Genomic DNA, 20059 nt, shown 5'->3' with positions numbered 1-20059 from the left:
AGCATTCTAAATAAGGAGTTGCTTAAGGGGTCCAAAATGGGTCTTTTTTTTTTTCTTTCCTTTGATTGAGACTGGCCAAGATTTGTTGTTGCTTTGAGGAGACTTTACAAGATTTTCACATTGACCAACAAATCCTCATAAACCTGTTCACATCCTTCGCATCACACCTCACTGGGCCACTTCAATCCCAGTAATTGTTCGCCAGTGGAGGCTTAGCTGCCCACGTAGGATCAGAGCAGATAGAATTTTTAGAACCTTACCTTTTAGTCCACAAAGTAAAAATGTAAGTACCATATCCCAGGGGACTAGTCAGACTTTCTGAAATAGTTGAACCATCTTCTGGCACCTCTTTCTAGCCTAAGATAAACTCTTTAAATAGCATTTTTAAAACATGATAGATTCCACTTTTTGATCCAAAGTATTAGGATAGCAATTGCCAGGATTCTGTACAGGTTTGATCACATAGATGTAGTGGAGTATGTATTCAGATAGGAGAGATGCAAAAGACATTTATCATGTATTTAAAAGGTACTTGGAAATTGGAAATAGTAATAGATAAAAATTAAAAAGCAAAATTGATTTTTTCGGCTTTCAGTAAAATAAACCCCCAGCATCACTGGTACTTTGTAGAACCCTGTTACTATTACTGTAGAATTACTACAGTAATATTACTATATTACTATACTATATTACTATTACTGTAGAATTCCTATTACTCGGAATGCTGCAGCTAATATTAGAACAACAAATATTAGAACAACGACTTAGGTATTAAAATATTTCTTAAAGGTCTCAGCTAAAATAATTTGAATTGGATAAATGTATATTACCTTATACTTTTGCTTGGTTTATTTCACTGTTAAATTTTTTTGCTTTTCAGTGTAGAAAACTAAGATGGTAAAAGAAAAGGAATAAAAGGGCAAAATTTCAAGAGTGTGGAAATAGGAACCAGAGCTATATTAACAATACGAACAATTTTTTCTTTTAATATTTTACTGGTATATCTAAGCAATAAAGAGAAATCGCTTTCTTTTTAACATTTGGTGCTATTTTTAGTTGTTTTTACAGTAAAACTTAAGCGACTTATTCTTTTTGGACTACACAAGATCTAATGTAATATTTGGCATTGAAACATTGTTAAACCAAAACTAAAAATCTTGGGATGTATCTTTTAAAATAGTCATATAAAAAAAGATATTTTTATGGCTAGATGAATGGTTAGCTTTAAGTTTTCTAGAGAAAGGACGAAGAATTTTATTTTTGTACTCAGGATAACATTCTGGATCCTATTCTAAAAACCCAAGAAGAGATAAACAGGTATTCCTCAAACTATCTATTTTGAGGCTCAAAGGGCCATGGACACTCTGAGCCAAAAAGTAGAATTTTGAGAAAGTAATGAAAATGGGTTAAGAAAAGCATTTTTTTTTTCCCCCCGGTACGCGGGCCTCTCACTGCTGTGGCCTCTCCCGTTGCGGAGCACAGGCTCCGGATGCACAGGCTCAGCGGCCATGGCTCACGGGCCCAGCCGCTCAGTGACATGTGGGATCTTCCCGGACCGGGGCGCAAACCCATGTCCCATGCATCGGCAGGCGGACTCTCAACAACTGCGCCACCAGGGAAGCCCAAGAAAAGCATTTTTTAATCAGTCTCAGTTCGAGGGGTGGTAGGTATGGGGGGTGCTCGTGTTTGCCATTAAAAGTAGATTAAATTGCCATTGAAGCCACGAAATGAGAATTAGGGCTGAGTGCCTCCCATCCTTCCAAACAGTTTTACAGATAGTTAAGATCGAATATCATGTACAAATACTGGAATTAGCAACGCAGATGTAACTATGATATTTCTCAACGTAAATGGCCAACGAAATAATCTGAGCAGCATGAACTTCATCTTGGTCCCTGGAATAGAGCACAAGTCATGTCAGAAAGTACCCACTGCTGCTCCTCCCCACACATCTGGGTAAGAGTCCACGCTAATGCCTTGTGGTTTCCATGTTAGGACTAACCAAAATTTAAGACCCCATCCAAAGGATTTATCATAGTAGAAGCAGTAGATGGTACACAGTTCTTTAGCCTTCTGGCCTGTAGTAGTTTCGTTGTGAGTAATGATCACTGAAAACATCCATTAAGTAATTCAGAAAATTGTACCACCAAATGGCACCGTTCCAAGTTGCACACGCAAAACCACCCATGTTATACAGACTGTAGTACCTAAGACACACTTGGCTGTGAACCCCTCTCCTTCTTGAGTCACCATTTATCTCCTGGTCTGATACCAATGAGTCATTCAGAATGTCAGTCCTTTATGATTTCTTTTTTTAAAAATTTATTTGTTATACAGCAGGTTCTTATTAGTTGTCTGTTTTATACATAATAGTGTATCTATGTCAGTCCTTTATAATTTCTTGAATACATACATAGAAATGTAATAGGTGCCTAACCGTAATTCCCGCCTTCAGGGAGCTTATAAATTAATAAAGGAGGCAGTCGGTAGGAAATGGATGAGTCTTCAACAGCAGTCCTTCATTGGGGCAAAACTGATCTAAGCTAACGCCACTCTAAATCCACAAAGAGTGAAACCACAGAATCTCCAAAGGAATAACAATATTAGGAAGGAAACAAGTCTTCCTGTATTACTCATGACAAGTGTTCTCTAATAGCTACAATTACTTAGCTAGTAAGAAAGAGCCAATAATAGGATGTCAAATGATAACACTAGTATTGTGAGCCAGAAAAAAAAGAGCAGGATCCACAGGAGCTGCACAACCAAAAAATAAATGCCAGAGGTGCTAAATGAGATGCTTCTAGGGTTACTGCTCTTCTTAAATTACACTGGGAATTCTCCTTTGCAGCCGATCAGCACTGCAATGTGACACTGCTGCTCCTAAACGTATAAGACATAGGTCCTGTGGCTTCCATTATGAATGTAGGAGTTTCTCTGGTTTTCTGGAAAAGACCATCCCATATGATAAAAAATTAGTAGAGTTAATACAGGAAAAGCATTGTCTTCTGACCTACATCCTTCTGTATATGACAAATCTCACTTAAGTCTGAGTACAGATTACCAAGCAACTCCTAGCATCTTTTCCATAAAAGGGAGATGCCGAGGAATTTTGCAAGACTTTTGTAATTTTGACTTAAAAATTTCTTTTGTCATTTTAAAAGTATGGTTTGAGTGTGCTTTACATTTTCAAAATAAATATTTTTAATCTATAGTTTCACCACCAAAAGACAACCAATCTGGACTCAGTGAATTTTTTTTTTTAACATCTTTATTGGGGTATAATTGCTTTACAATGGTGTGTTAGTTTCTGCTTTATAACAAAGTGAATCAGTCATACATAAACATATGTTCCCATATGTCTTCCCTCTTGTGTCTCGCTCCCTCCCACCCTCCCTATCCCACCCCTCCAGGCTGTCACAAAGCACCGAGCCAATATTCAGTGAATATTTTTTAAAAATTTATTATAGAAACTTCTAAACATCTACATAGGTAGATGAAATAGTATAACGAAACCCAGTGTAACTTCTGCCAGCTTTAACAATGATCAGATCCTAGTTAATTTTGTTGCATGTATGTCCTTTACCACATCCCTCCCCTATCCTGCTCTACCCTAGGGTTATTTTTCAAAGCAAGTCCCAGAGATCATATTATTTCATTTGTATGTATTTCAGTATGTATTTAAGACTCCATTAAAAGAATTTTTAGAATAGAAATAGTAGATGTTACTCAGAACTTTAGCCATCTAGCAAAATTAATAATAATTTCTTAATATCATTGAATGTCTAATCAACAGTTACATTTCTCCGATTCTTTTTTTGATTTTAAATTGTAAAATACACGTAAGATAAACTCTTAGCTGTTTTTTTTGTTGTGTTTTGTTGTTGTTGTTGTTGTTTTGCGGTACGTGGGCCTCTCACTGTTGTGGCCTCTCCTGTTGCGGAGCACGGGCTCCGGACGCTCAGGCTCAGCGGCCATGGCTCACGAGCCCAGACGCTCCGCGGCACGTGGGATCTTCCCTGACCGGGGCACAAACCCGTGTCCCCTGCATCGGCAGGCGGACTCTCAACCACTGCGCCACCAGGGAAGCCCTCTTAGCAGTTTTTAAGCATACAGTTCAGTGGTATTAAATTCATCCACATTATTGTGCAACCAATCTCCAGAACTCTTTTGATCTTGCAAAACTGAAAGTCTATACTCATTAAATGACTCCCCATCCTCTCCTCCCCACAGCACCTGGCAACCACCGTTCTACTTTCTGTCTCTATGATTTTGACTGCTCTGTTATTTATTAATTTTTATTGAACTATAGTTGATTTATGATATTGTGTTAGTTTCAGGTGTACAGCAAAGTCATTCAGGTATATATACTTTTTCAGATTCTTTTCCTTTATAGATTATTACAGGATGCTGAATACAATTCCCTGTGCTATACAGTAAATCCTTGTTTTTTATCTTTTTATATATAGTGGTGTGTATTTGTTAATCCCATACTCCTAATTTATCCTTCCCCTTTGGTAACTATAAGTTTGTTCTTTATGTCTGTGAGTCTGTTTTGTAAATAAGTTGATTTGTATTATTTTTTAGATTCCACATGTAAGTGATATCATATATTTGTCTTTCTCTGTCTCACTTACTTCAGTTAGTGTGATAATCTGATTTTGACTCTCCTGAATACTTCATATAAGTAAAATCATACAGTATTTGTCTTTTTGTGAGTGGCTTACTTCACTTAGCATAATGTCTTCAGGGTTCGTTCATGTTGTTTGCATGTGTCAGAATTCCTTTCCTTTTCATTTAAGGCTGAATAATACTCCATTGTATGGGTATGCCTCATTTTGTCTATTCATCTGTCAGTGGACACTTGGGTTGCTTTTACCTTTTAGCAATTGTGAATAAGGCTGCTATGAACATGGATGTACAGATATCTCTTGGAGACCCTGCTTTCAATTATTTCAGGTACCAGAAGTAGAATTGCTGGATCACATAGTAACCCTATGCCTAATTTTTTGAGGAACTGCCATACTGTTTTTCATAGCAGCTGTGCCAACAGCGCACAAGGGTTCCAGTTTCTCTATCTCCTCATCAACACTTGTTATTTTCCAGATTGTTTTTTTATTTTATAGTAGCCATCCTAATGAGTGTGAGGTGGTATCTCATTGTGATTTTGATTTGCATTTCCCTAATGATTAGTTATGTTGATCATCTTTTCATGTGCTTGTTGACCATTTGTATATCTTCTTTTTATTTTAGCTTTTTTTCTTCCTGTTTTACTGAGATATAATTGACATCCAGCACTGTATAAGTTTGTGTACAGCATAATGATTTGACTTACATACATCTTGAAATAATTATCACAGTAAGTTAAATAAACAAAAAAGAAAAAGTATTTTTTACCTGTGATGAGAACTCTTAGGATTTATTCTAACAACTTCCATATATATCATACAGCAGTGTTAATTATATTAATCATGTTGTATATTACATCCCTAGCATTTATTTTATAACTGGAAGTTAGTATCTTTTGACCACCTTCATCCAATTCCTCATGCCCCCACTTCCCACCTCTGGTAACCACAAATCTGATTTTTTCTATGAGTTTATTTGTTTTCTTTTTAAGTATAATTGACCTACAACACTATGTTAGCTCCTGGTGCACAACATAGTGATACGATGTTTCTAATGTATATCTTCTTTAGAGCATATCTATTCAAGTTCTTTGCCCATTTTTTAATCAGGTTGTTCATTTTTTGTTGCTTAGTTGTAGGTGTTCTTTGTATATCCTGGATATTAACCTCCTATCAGATATGAGTTTCAATATTTTCTACTATTCCATATGTTGCCTTTTCATTCTGTTAATTGGACCCTTTGATGCACAGAGTTTTTACATATAGTCAAATTTATCTATTTTTTTGTTTTGTTGCCTGTGGGTTTGGTGTCATAGCCAAGAAGTCACTGCCAGATTCAGTGTTATGAAGCTTTTCCCCTAAGAGTTTTATAGATTCACTCTTAGGTTTAGGTCTTTGATACATTTTGAGTTCATTTTTGTATACGGTGTAAGGTAAGGATCCAACTTTATTCTTTTGCATGTGGATATCCAGTTTTCCCCACACCATTTGTTGAAAAGACTGTCTTTTCCTCATTGAATAATCTTAGCACCCTCGTTGAAAGTCATTTGACCGTATATGTAGGAATTTATTTCTGAGCTCTCTGTTGTATTCCATTGGTCTATATGTCTGTCTTTATATATCACTCTATACCACACTGTTTTGACTACTGTGGCTTTGTAACTAAGTTTTGAAATCAGAAAATGTGAGACCCAACTTTGTTATTCTGTTTCAAGATTGTTTTGGCTATTTGGGGTCCCTTGAGATTCCATGTGAATTTTATGGTGGATATGTCTGGTTTTGCAAAAAACATCATTGAAAACTTGATAGGGTAAATCACTTTGGGTATATTGATATCTTAATATTAAGTCTTCCATCCATGAACATGGACTGCCTTTCCATTTATTTGTGTCTTCTCTGATTTCTTTCAGCAACATTTTGTAGTTTTCAGTATACCAGTCTTTTGCCTACTTGGTTATGTTTATTTCTAAGTATTTTATTCATTTTGATGCTATTTTAAATGAAATTGTCTTAACTTCCTTCCTGGATTGTTCATTATTAGTATATAGAAATGCAATTGATTTTTGTGTCCTGATTTTGTATCCTGTAACTGTGCTGAATTTATTTATTAGTTCTAACAGTTTTTAGAAACTCTTTGGCATTTTCTACATATAAGATCATGTCATCTGTGAACAAAGACATTTTACTTCTTCCTTTCCTATTTGGATGCCTTTTATTTCTTTTTCTTTCTTACTGAATTGCTCTGGCTAAGACTTCCAGTACTATGTCAACTAGAAATGGCAAAAGCAGGCATCCTTGTCTTGTTCCTGGTCATAGAGGAAAAGCATTCAGACTTTAACCATTGAGTATGATGTTGCCTGTGGGCTTTTCATATATGTCCTTTGTGGTATTGAGATAGTTTCCTTCTATCCTCTGTTCCTAGTTTGTAAAGTGTTTTTCTCCAGTGGTTTTATAATTTTTTTTTTACAGTTTATTGTATGTCTCTTACATGTCTTTAAGCTGTACATTCTCACTCAATCTTTTTTTTTAACCTTGAGTATTTCTGTTGAAATAACCAGATCATCTGTCTTATAGAGGGTCTGAGACTGGGTTTTCTTGATTGCATCTCCATTGTGTTCCTTTGTCACATATTCTTTTGTCCCCTGTATTTCCTGTGAATTAGTAGCTAGATCCAGAAGCTTAATTAGATTCAGGTTTAATGGTTTGTTTGTTTGTTTTGGTTAAGACTTCGTAGGTGAGGTATATCCTTCCAGTAAGAGATGTGTAATGTCTGGTTGCTCTTGTTTTAAACTTCAGCTTGCTGGTTGGACAGTCTCCTCTAACAATCTATTGTAATTATCCTGTAAATCCTTTCTTATTGGCTCAAAGTTAGTTGATTAGGAAGGAGAAAATTCCAGAGTTTTGGGTGGGGGCGGGAGGGGAGTTAAACCACAAGTTCATTAACTCAGCAGAACGAAGTATATGTGGATGCACATCAGAAATAAAAAGATGTGACAGTGCTTGTTGCAAATAACTAACCCATAGTCACTTTTGGTGAGGCAAAGTGTTGAGATAAACCTAAACCACTTTCTGAATTTAGAGATTTTCTCAAATATCTTCTGTCCTTGAATATCTCTCCAGTATTAGTACACATCCTTGTTAAGGATCACCTCTAGGAGACAGATATCCTCAGTGGCTCATGCAGGTGCCACATTCCTTTATTATCTTTTCAACAGCATAGTGAATTTCAGTTTACCAGCCATAGTTCTGAGTCAGTGAACTAATGTGATTAATCTATAATAGGTCCAGGGGTTTAAGTAACTGAACTTGCCCACCACACAGCTAGTAAATGGCAAAGTTAGAATTCCAATCTAGACTCCATGACTGCAAAGCCCATGGTACGACCACCATGAGAGTGTGCACTTCCAGTGTCCTTCTACCCTGTATGCCTGCAGGTTGGAAGCACAATTATCTTGGAAGAAGCTCCTTCAATTTCTGTGACATGTAGCAAAAAAGTACCCCTGCCAATGCCTTGTGTTGGGGTTAGTGTTAGACCTAGTTCAGCCCAAAGATGAACTGGATGGCATCCTTGTAAGCTCTGATCACAAGGAGTTTCATTACTTGTCATCCTGAGAGAATTCCTAGATGGATGTGTGGGAGTAATGACACAGCCCTGCAGTCACAACAGTGTCTTCGTTGGTGTTTGAGTCTTGGTGAAATCAAATTTCTGAACTGCTGTGGATTGTGCTTCCTGAAAAGTGCATTTTTAGTGATGCTTGAAGTTTATCCAATGCCCTAGCTCATCTGTAAAGCAAAACAAGGCAACAAGAGCCCACATTCCTAGTCCTCCAGTGTTCTAATACCTACATACATTTACGGACACCCTTTTCTTTCATTTACTTCAAATCACATTATAGTTTTTCTACATGTCAATTCAAAACTGACAGACATGAATCTCCCTAGAAGATGAATTTAATGGCATTTCAGCATTTCTGTGCACTGATTTTGTCGAGAATTTCTTCTCTTTAAAGCATTTTCATCACCTGAGGATCTAGTGTAATAGCAGTGATCAGGCTAAAAAAAAAAAATCGAGGAACAGTAAAAGAATGACAACAGTCCAGGGATGGTACTGATGATTTGAATACGGGATGATAATAACTTTAGTCTCTGTGGGCAGCTCTGTGTTCTAGAAACAGGAGAAAAAGATCTTGAGGGAATGGGATAATTAAAGATCACTGGATAGAAGATGAGAGCAAAACAATTGTTTTAGGCTTGGGTCTAATTTATCTGTATAATGTTGCTTTCTCTTCAATAGACATAACTATTTTTGACTTACACAAAACATCCCTGGGTAGCCTAGCATTGCAACGAGTTCCTTCACCTTATTTTCATGACTTTAAGCAGACAACTGCAATTTTTTTTAAGTTGAAGTATAGTTGATTTACAATGTTCTGTTAGTTTCTGGTGTATAGCAAAGTGATTCAGTTATATATATATATATAGAATATACATATATAGAATATATATAGAATATATATATAGAATATATATAGAATATATATAGAATATATATAGAATATATATATAGAATATATATAGAATATATATAGAATATATATAGAATATATATAGAATATATATAGAATATATATAGAATATATATAGAATATATATATAGTATATATATATATATATATATATATATATATATATATATATATATACATATTCTTCTCCAGATTCTTTTCCATTATATGTTGTTACAAGATACTGAATGTAGTTCCCTGTGCTGTACAGTGGGTCCTTGCTGTTCATCTGTTTTATATGTAGTGATGTGTATCTGTTAATCCCAAACTCCTGATTTATCCCTCCCTCCCCCACCTTTCCCCTTTGATAACCATAAGTTTGTTTTCTATGTCTGTGAGTTTATTTCTGTTTTGTAAATAAGTTCATTTGTATCTTTTTTAAGATTCCATACATAAGTGATATTATATTTGTCTTTGTCTGACTTACTTCACTTAGTATGATAATCTCTAGGTCCATCCATGTTGCTGCAAATGGCATTATTTCATTCCTTTTTATGGCTGAGTGATGTTCCATTGTGTATTTGTACAACATTGTCTCTATATATTCATCCATTGATGGACATTTAGGTTGCTTTGCAATTTACTATCATATCAAAATAATTTAAGATCAGAGTTAAATTTAATTCCTCTGTGTGTGTGTGTGTGTGTGTGTGTGTGTGTGTGTGTGTGTGTGTGTGTGTGTGAGAGGGGGCGGTGCTGGATGCTGTCTGTCTTGTCTTGTTAAGGAACAGCTAGTAGAATTTCCCGGGCAGAAGAACTATAGTAAGTTTACACTGTTTATTCATTAAACAAGAAAAATGATAAAGCATTTGATTGTATTTTCTCTGTTTGAGCCTCTTCACTGAACTATTCAGTTTTTACTAGGGAACTAGATTGCAGAGAATATGAGAATATATTTTGCAAGATGTTGTAACGCATACCACTGATAAATTTTAAAAATAAATAATTGTATGTTGATCTTATGTTAATCTTATTCACTGCATCAAATAGATAAGTAAGGCTTTGTAAGTAGCTCTTCTAAGAATGAGCTGCTCTTTAATCAGGTACAAAGTATGAATGAACATGTTTAATATTGATACCATATTATGTAGATAGAATGACTTTTAGGAATCAAATGTCCTTTTTACCCCCTAAGCTAGGTATCTAGGATTTTTTTTTTTTTTTTTACTGACACTAAACACTAATAACTAACTAAAGATCAAATTTAATATTTTTTTCTTCATTACAATTATTTGAAATATCTGCTGCTTATTTCTTTCAGTCATTTATTCCTCCACCAAACTTTGGGAAAGCCCTGTGCCAGGCATTGTGCATGGTCCCAAGGATGGAGAGAGAAAGATAACAGGATATGTCTCTGACATAGACAAGAGCACATACAGCTGTGGTACCCAGCGGCTGATGAGCCCAGTTGGGAGGAGTCGGGGAAGAGCCTCTGGATTGATGGAGGGGCACTGAAAGAAGCGCTCTGTGGAATGCAGGACTGAGCATGGGGGTTGAACAGAGACTTGGTTGTATTCATGTCGGTAACCGGGGGAGACCAATCCAGTGAGGGAAGCTACTACAGATAGCTACAAACGAGACACATGAGAAAAGGTAATGGTGGTGAATATAAGGAAGGTATGAATTCCAGGTCCAAGGGGCAGGACCATGTGGTTCATTTGATGTGGGAAATATGATGAATCCAGGCTGCAGTCCATTGCGTTTCAGGTGCTCTATGGGTCATCAAGTACAAAGGACCAATAGGTGATTGATATATGGGCCTACAAATGAGGTCTGAGGTTCAACAGAGGGGAATGGGGTGATAGTTGAAGGTATGAGTGTGTTGGAGTCTGTAAGGCAGTGTGAATAGAATGAGGAATGGATGAAAACAGTCCTAGGAACCAACATCACTGAAGGGATAGAGGATGGATAATCAGATTCGAGGAAGATGCCCAGAAAAGACTGATGATATTACAGACATAAGGGAAGAAGGAATGTTAAGAAGAAATTAGAAGTGTAAATACCACAGAGGAGTCAAGTTCACAAAAGAATGGAAACATTTGGCAACAAGGTTTACTTAAAATGAAATGTTTCTTGGAAGTGGAGGCGAAGTTCTAAATAATTTTTCAAAAGTGACGTAGCAAAAAATGGTGTTTTAAAAGGCACCATTTCACAACTACAGCTCTGGAATTGGTTACTGCAAAGCACAAGGAAAGTAAGATTAAGCCAAAGACATGGTGATTTTAATGTCTCAGTTTGGGTCTAAAAAATGTGTTTTTTCTTTCTTCCTCTATATATGCCAAAATAAACCATCAAGCTAGGACTAATTTATTAACTGTTCAGTGTTAGCTTTTTTGACATTTGACTTGTATCAGCCATGTTTGAAAAATATGAAAATATTGAAAGATTATTATAATAGGAAGATCAAATCTAACCTTGATTTGAGAAGAACTCCAGTTGCTAGAATGTGGAAGCAGATCTGTTACCATGGTTACCTATCTGTTCTTCTGGCTAGTTTCCTTTCAGGTAAAACACTTAGGGTGAGATAGCTTTGTACCCTAACAGCGCTGTTACCACAAGCAAATCATAACACGGCTGCAAATCAGTCTTCCTGTCTCTAAAATCAAAAGTAGGTGTTCTTTAGAACTCTGCTTTTCAAACCGTAGACTTCGACACATTAACGGGCGCTGAAATGGAAAGTAACAGAATACTCTCCACACAGTGTGGAAAGCCTCGTTTTGCCAAGCTCACTTTTCAGCTGTGTGTGTGTGAGGGACGGAGAGAGAGATGTTACTAGATCATAGTATAAAATGATTTTTCTTACTGTGGATTATGGTTAAAAAATATTTGAGAAACACTGCTTTCAACTAGATCCCCTTCCTATTCTAAAATTCTTTCATTTCAGTTGATCGTCAGACTGTTCTTTTGGTGGTGTAAATGTTTCCTAACAATACTGTGGAGTGGCAGGTATGAAAACTGTTAAGGAACGACAGCCAATAACAAAAGAGAAAAACATTAAAAGGTAGATAAGGCCAACATCTATGTTGTATTTGACCACAAGGCTGAACAAGCCTTTAAAATTTATTAGTATTCCAACTCACAAGTCATTACTGTAATTTATGAAGAAAAGTTAGAGTAGGCTATATATTCACAAACAATGGAGTAATTCTTCTGATGGTGGTATAAATAAGCAACCATATCAAGGAGAAATAATCCTTTTTCAGAAGTACCAATACCATGGCATGTCAATTCTAGAATTGCCCATTAAATAATTGCAGTGAGTCTCCTTCTCCTGGCCACATATAAAAAGATTCATTGATGTGGTTATGAGACAAGTCAGTGTGTTTTTCTTGGCCTCAACTAGAGGGAGGACACACCTGAGTCAGGTGTTTTGTTTTAGAAACAGCTGTTTGAACTTCCCTTTCTGGTTAATTCTGCTCTAGGCTGTGTGTTTGAGCATTTGTTTTTTCCAGCACACTTATTGATACTGGGAATTCTTGGAAGTGAGTAATTTCCTATAAAACCAAGATTCAATGAGAGTTTTTCTTTACTTACTTGTAAACAGTTTTTAATTCTTCTACAACCTATGAAATTTCATAGATTTTAGGTGGTATCAAGCAGGGAAGATTTAACAAGGCTTAATCACTGTACAGGAAATTTGAGGGAAGTGTTTTTATTTGTCCCTCCCTGCACAGCTCTTGGACACTCAGTTGGCCTATGTGTTTTTATTTCCTGTCTGCCCTCTTACGAACCCTGGGGTATTTGCTTTGCCCCTTTGCCAATCTAACCCCAGATTTTTGGCAATAATGTGTTTTCTCTCTCCTTTACGTTGCCAGTCAGCTGGCAGAGAAGGCCTAGGTGGGAGGGGAATTGAGACCAGCAGTACCATCCTGCCCTATTTTCCCCAAACCTCCTCTTGTCCATCTCTGGGACTCCTGTGGGATAAACCATGCTGGTGCTGGAGCTGAGGGTGTGCTGGTGGGGTGGGCGGAGCTAGTGGGATGGGTGGTGCAGGGATGGTGTTGACTCCGCCTCCCTGGCCACAGTTGATTGGCCCATGGCTGGCACCCAGTGAGTCTCTGCGCCCTCCACCATCCCAGGCCCCTCCTTTCTCCCAGGTGTATAAACACATATGATTGTGACAAATGAAGAGATGGAGTTTTGTTTTGTTTCTTATTCTATGGGAGAACAACATATTTGCCATCTAGCCACCTGATTTATTAGATGAGCAAACTGAGGCTCAGTGAGATAAAGACACCAAAGTAACTAAGAGAACAAGGATAGGGCTTGGCCTCTGGGTCTAGGGCTCTTCTTCCACCGTTTGTCGCTGCCTCCCAATGCCCATGAGAAGATGGGGCTTGGTGTTGATGGACTTTAGATACTTGGAGGGTAGGGGGTAAAACACAGGCAAGTCTTGAGCTTTGAAATGAAGACAATAGAGAAAATGTACAGGGTTTATATTGGACAGTATTAGAAAGCAAGACTTATTTTCTCTGGGTTTTTCTCCACTGTAAGACTCAAAGACAGGTGATACACAAAGTACACCCCAGCTAGATGGGTGGGCGACATGAAGGCATAATTTCTCTAGTTACAGTTTCTCTAATTAAATGATCCACATAGATTCCAAAGGTTTGCTGTGATAATAAAAGAGTACATCAGAAACTTTGTTCTTTGGAAAAATTTAAAGGCCATAAAGGTGAAAGTTGGTATTGCTATTAAAATGCCAATAAAAATTTGAAATACTCACATATCCTTGAATACTTTCTCTACAGAATATTTTTCCTTTTTCACTAATTATGCAGGATATTCACCATGAACAGTGTTGCTTCCTGGGTTGGATGCATTACGAATATAGTAACACCATTAAAACCTTGCAAATATCTCTATATCCCCCATCTTCAGTACCAACAGATGTCATCAGGATGTGTGTTGTGTGGGACAGACTGTCTATCACTAGTGTCGAAGGCTTGAAGCGTTGGGTAGAAGCCACTGTGCTCCCCTGTGTGTGTTACTGGCTGTTTGATGACTGGATAGTGTCACATGAATGTCAAGATCAGCTTCCTGCGCTGGCATGGTGCCAGCTGGTCAGAGTGGCCACCATCACTTCCGTTTTGAGTATACTCAAAATTGGCGGGCAATCTGAATAAATACAAAATAATGGTAGTTATCATCTGGAGTGAAATTGGTATTTTCTGTCCTTCTGAAATTAATCTATATTATATCTATTTTCTGATATTTGTGGCAGTGCTTTTAGACACTCCATGGATTGAGGTGGAACATAAAAAAAATGTCTTTCTGATTCACTGAATTTCTTGCTCCTGAAACAGACGTGTGAAGCTGAATTTCCTCTACTCTGTATGTCTAAGTAACCCTAGATTTTATATTTTTTGCAATATTATAAGCAGCAATTTTTTTCTTCATTATGCAAAGTACCAACAACCTTAGAGGTACTTTTTAAATTAAATAAGTCACTGAAGTTCAAATACAGAAAAGCCACGCACTCTAAAAGCAGCTGGAGTCCAAGCCTTTTGTCCTTTCCCGATGCTAACTCCCTCTCAGCGTGACACTGTATTTCTTGTACCCTGAAGTATGTATGTTCTTGACCTGTAAAATTCTTCTTTTAGGATCCACCTACTTCAGTTTCCCTTGGACTACGAATGGAAGAAATGATTTTCAACTTGGCAGACACACATCTATTTTTTAACGACTTAGAGGTAAGTTCTGATTATTTTATATACTCTTCGTGTTGCATGTTTGGAAATAGGTGATTGGTCCTAAAATAACAATGGGATATTATTTTTTGAATATATAATGGGAATAAGGAGATAAAGTAATTATTGATTATATGGTCGTGCGTTTTGCCTTCATGGAATTTCTGTTTTGCTTTACTTCGGCTGCTGTATTTCAAAATTCGATTCCACATGATTATTGATAGGGATTAAAAGTTGATGTCAAGAATGTTTTATATTAAACTGTGTTGATTATCAGAAGCTACAGATTTCTCAGGTACATAATCACTGTTGAGATGGGTTACCTTTAGAATCCAACAGAATTTGTGATCCTTTCATATGCTGTCCATGTCAGACTCTTACCGTATCGGGTCAGATTCTTCTCTGTCTGGCTGGCCCAATTGGTCGTATAACATTTTAGTCAGGCCTCTGCTCTTTGGGTTGCCAGAATTCCTTATGTCAAACTGCTGATGATTTTATTTGTCCTTTATAACCTGGGGGGAAACTTTTGTAAGATGGTTAAATGTGTTACAGGCAATGACAAACATGCTGATCTTGATTAGAAGCTTTTTTTTTTTTAATTTATTTATTTTTGGCTGTGTTGGGTCTTCGTTGCTAGGCGTGGTCTTTCTCTAGTTGCGGCGAGCCGGGGGGGGCTACTCTCCGTTGCGGTGCGCGGGCTTCTCATTGCGGTGGCTTCTCTTGTTGCGGAGCACGGGCTCTAGGCGCGCGGGCTTCAGTAGTTGTGGCACGTGGGCTCAGTAGTTGTGGCTCGCGGGCTCTAGAGTGCAGGCTCTGTAGTTGTGGTGCACAGGCTCTGTAGTTGTGGTGCACAGGCTTAGTTGCTCCGCGGCATGTGGGATCTTCCCGGACCAGGGCTCGAACCCGTGTCCCCTGCATTGGCAGGCGGATTCTTAACCACTGCGCCACCAAGGAAGCCCCAGAAGCATTTTTAAGAATAAAGAATATTGGTTTTCATAGCTCCATTATGAGAAAATATGCCTGTAACTACATTTCACTCCCTTCATAATAGAGATAGTTGTTTATTTAAATCCTGCTATTAAGCAAGCTTGTGGTAGGGCTGCCAACAGGCATTAATCATCAAGTTGTTGTTTTCCTAGATTTTATAAATGTATGTTATTTCAGACAGGAGAAGAATCTGAAAGATTCAAATAGAACTTTTACTGATCAAAGTTAATTGGCAGCAATTGGCCTTTAAATATTTCCTTATGTTTCCCCTTTTCAAAATCAAGCAAAATGCACCTTATTTCATAGATGAGCCAAAATCATTTGAAAAATGCCAGTGTGTGACAGAACTTAAATGCGGTTTGTTCAACATCTGTCCTGTATTTTGATTTCTTTTCATCTGCAATGAAACTACTCACAGACGAATTGGCAACTTCCAGTGCAATGAAATTATTTAAATGTGCTTCATTTTTCCCCCATTCCTTAGTGAAATATTTATTTTTACACTTAGGGTGAAATACAGATTTTTTTTTTTTTTTTTTTTTTTTTTTTTTGCATTTTAAAGTGTTTGCTTTCCTTAAGGAAATTACATGTAAGGCATTACTATTTTTTAAGGTGGAAATATTCCAAGTGAGTGACAAGTTCAGAATTGCCTTTCTAAAAGCTTAATAATCATACTTATTTTTCAAAAGCTGTTTCTGCCTTATGGTTGTGATTCCCTTCATAAGAGAACAGCACCAAAAAATTCCGTATTTTACTAATATGTTAGATTGTTTCGGTTGTTTCCAACGATACAGACTAGGCTGATATTTTCTCTTGGGTTCAAACCTGTTACTCTTACTGATGTTAATAGGTGTTAATAGCATCCATCAAGAAGAAATTAGCAGTAATTTTCTATTGTTTTTAAACTCTACCCTCTTAAAAATGGCAAAGCTTGACTGTACAGTGCCAAAACTATGTGGTAAAAAGTGAGAAGTTAGGCAAAGTAGTTAACTTGGTATAATATAGACAGAAAAGCTTCCTAACTCAGTTTGGATATAATATAGCCAGATTTTTATTTGTTTACTAACATTATTCACACTGAACTAAAAAGAAGAACTAGGGATCCACACAGATATTGAAATATCAGATTTTCCTCTTGGCATGAGGACTCTTTCTTATAAGTAAAGTAGAAAAGAGAATGAAGGAATAATTCAACCGAATGTAAAAATCAATAGTGAAAAATTATTTAAGCTTGTAACCTTCCCAAAATTGATTTTATTTTACTTGCGAATAATATAAAACAAAAGTATAAATGAAAGATTCACTTAGCCTCTGGCTTCGGAAATTATTTACCTTCTTTAGATTTGTGCAATATTTTAAAAATACATTGGTTTTTATACTTATTTCAATCCTTCATTTTATATTTTTGTAATTCAACAAACCTGAGACTGGTCATTGCAAATATTAGTTTCTTTCAAAATAGAGTAAAATTATTTCCTGGCAAAAATAAATGTATTAGCTTAATACCCTTTAGAAAACCAAAATTGTCTCATCAGGCAAAAATGATGTGGTAATGCTTGATTTCACATGCCAGTTATCAACGTACTGTGGTAAAGGACATGAATATTTTAATATATTTTAATTACATGTTTTTAGCTTTTGAAGATCTAGAGTACAGGTAATTTCAAGGAGATTAACAATCTATTGGTTAGCTTGAAGTGTGATTTCTGAACCCGAATTGTTGACTTAAGCCTCGTTTTCTTTTAAAATCTTAACTTTTTGCCAGCCGCTCTAATTTGGTTAGTTTAAGCTGTGACTTAAAAGAGATTCTCAATAATGAAATACACTCCGTGAGGAGATTCCAGTAACAGTTCTTGTGTTATCAAAGTATTTGCTTAAGATGGTTATTAGGATATTATTTAGGAAATTTTCGATATGATTTTCAAGTAATTTAGAAGTATCGTCCCTGTATTTTAAGACATAAAAAAGTTAACCATTTTAGTTTTAAAAGTCTTATTTGTCATCTCAGTTAGTGAGAGTTTTTAATAAAAGCAATCACAATTTAATTCTGTTGACACTTCAGGAAAAAATAAATAAAATGGAGAAAGCTGGTTTTTCGAACCATTAAAAATGTCTGACATGTGAAGGACCGTGAGTGACAGGGAGACACAATTATCAGAGGAAATAATATTTCCCCCCCCCACCCAGAGAAGCGTTTAGACTTGAGTTCCACGCACTCCTGACTTTCCTATTTCCAAGTCTGACTAACACCCTGCGTATCATTTTACCAAAAGGTCTCCGTGTGCAATCCGACGATGCTTATTATGGAAGTCATTTTTTATGAATGACAGTATGAAATTGGAGGGGTTTTTCCAGCTTCTTTAGTAAAGTCTGTCTCTTTCTGACTGAATGGAGAAAGAGCTCTTTCTGTTGGATTTTTACTGAAAGGTGATCGACCTTCTGAATACGATAACATTTCAGTTTAACTTGCCTTTTGTCGATTCTCCTGCTGGATTTTTCCACAATTAAAGGACGATATTTCATCAAGATTAATATGAGTCTAAAGAAAAATAAGGCACAAGCTGATGTCGAATGTTCTCTTTCTGTCTGGTGTTAGGTAATATCATCTCACTGGCGTTATGGTTGCCATCCTAACTGATGTTATCAACATGGTAGCCTCCAAGAGTCTCTGCTCTCAGGCCACAGGGGTCAGGGATGGGAAGTAGCAGGGACCCGCCTCTCGTCTTCTGGGTTGTACACACCACGTTCGCCTAGTCAAGTGTGAAACTGTGCTACAACTTTCTCCTTCACGCTCCTAGTATGTTGGTTAGTTGGGACAGACCAGAGGATTCTTTGGTGTCAAGTTTTACAGTGTGAATACCCCAGACCTTTCTTGGGCCTTTGACATGTAGACTCCTGTCCCAGGTTTGATTTTCAATCATCTACTCTTGTAGCTCCTTGTTTTCACATTTTCTATGTAGAAAAGGCCTGGGACCATAGGTTCTGGTCTCAGTAGAGCTGGGTTTGATGAGTCAAAGGCCAAGGAAAGGCACCATGGACAGTCTCCAAGTAATGCCATAATTTAAAGCAAGTAAGCTATAATGAGTTTTCTTATAAAGCAAAGAAATTAGTTTGCCCCTTGGTTTCATTCAGTCTTTAAATTTGCAATAATATGTTATGAGTCTAAAACTTAGGTTATCGTCTGTTAATTATTTTAATATATCTTGTTTATAAATTGATTTTCAGCTAGGAAAAAAATTCTTCCTTCAAAATATCAGTCATGCCAATGCTAAGTAGCTTTGATCTCAAGCGAAGCGTTCTGTAGTGACCTAATGCTTGTGCTTCCAAAAGTGGAAAAGTTGTAAGCTAATCAAGAAGTTGACTTTTTGAGTGGAAAAGTATCATTCACCTAGAAAGTGCTTTGTTGCTAAACAAGAATGAACTCTGATGCCCAGGGTCCAGCTTCTTTGTAGACGCAGGATGCTCTGCTTCCATAGGTGCTTGTAAAGAAGACACTTCCGGAAGAGCTTGAGCTGTTTTCTTCTTTCAGTGCATGTCACAGCCAAGAAACAACTCTATGAAAGTGTGTGGGCCTATCAGTAATTGCATTCTAAACATAAATGTACCCGTAGGCATGTGTATATGCCACTTGTCATTTTCAGCTCTGGACACCGGCTTTTGTATATGTATTTAATTTTCTTCTGATAAATTTAGCAAACATAAAGGATTCCATTTTTTAAAAAATCCTAGTAACATCCTTCATAACACCTAGAATATTGCCCTATACATGTTGACCATTAATGAGTATTTGTTAGATTAAATTCTTATCTGTTGTCTCAGAGAGAAGATCGATTTCTGTGTCCTTTCCCATGGAAGACAATGGACTTGACCTTGCCTTTCTGTTTTAAGATGGGTTGCTTGACCTCATCTATTTTCTCAGTTAATAAGAGTAACACCAAAGCCCTCAGTTTAGGAGGCAAAATAAGTTTGCAAGCAGCAAATGATTATTAGACAAAATACATATTGTAACTGGTGATCAAAATGAAGCAATACCCGTATTTTATCCATTATTGTTACTCATGAATAAGTATGTATTCTTCCTATCTCATCATTTCTCACAAGATTCTATCATCTTTATTTTATCTGAAGCAAAAAAAATAGAAACATAAACCTATATTCCAAGACTTCCTTGATTCGGATGTTTACCAGAAAG

General features: G+C 36.8%; 1 protein-coding gene across 9 annotated transcripts in view; it reads left to right on the top strand.

Annotated features, from left to right (window-relative positions):
• EYA1 (EYA transcriptional coactivator and phosphatase 1) overlaps window positions 1-20059 on the top strand; it is a gene marked incomplete at both ends in the record, with an annotated part of 313784 nt that overhangs the window by 251461 nt on the left and 42264 nt on the right. For 6 of the 9 annotated variants that reach the window (XM_082859015.1, XM_082859023.1, XM_082859021.1 and 3 more), the window contains one exon: window positions 14794-14883. The exons of 2 other annotated variants lie outside the window; for them this stretch is intronic. In XM_082859015.1, coding sequence (XP_082715141.1) covers window positions 14794-14883 — 90 coding nt within the window. Of the gene's footprint in view, window positions 1-14793; window positions 14884-16151; window positions 16254-20059 lie in introns of those variants that run through there. One more of the 9 variants, XM_082859022.1, reaches the window with a different exon arrangement.

The sequence above is a fragment of the Leucopleurus acutus genome (genome assembly GCF_964270905.1).
Source record: "Leucopleurus acutus genome assembly, chromosome: 17".
Lineage (NCBI taxonomy): Eukaryota > Metazoa > Chordata > Mammalia > Artiodactyla > Delphinidae > Leucopleurus > Leucopleurus acutus.
The sequence above is the reverse complement of the archived record's forward strand: the minus strand, read 5'-3'. Positions and strand labels throughout refer to the sequence as shown.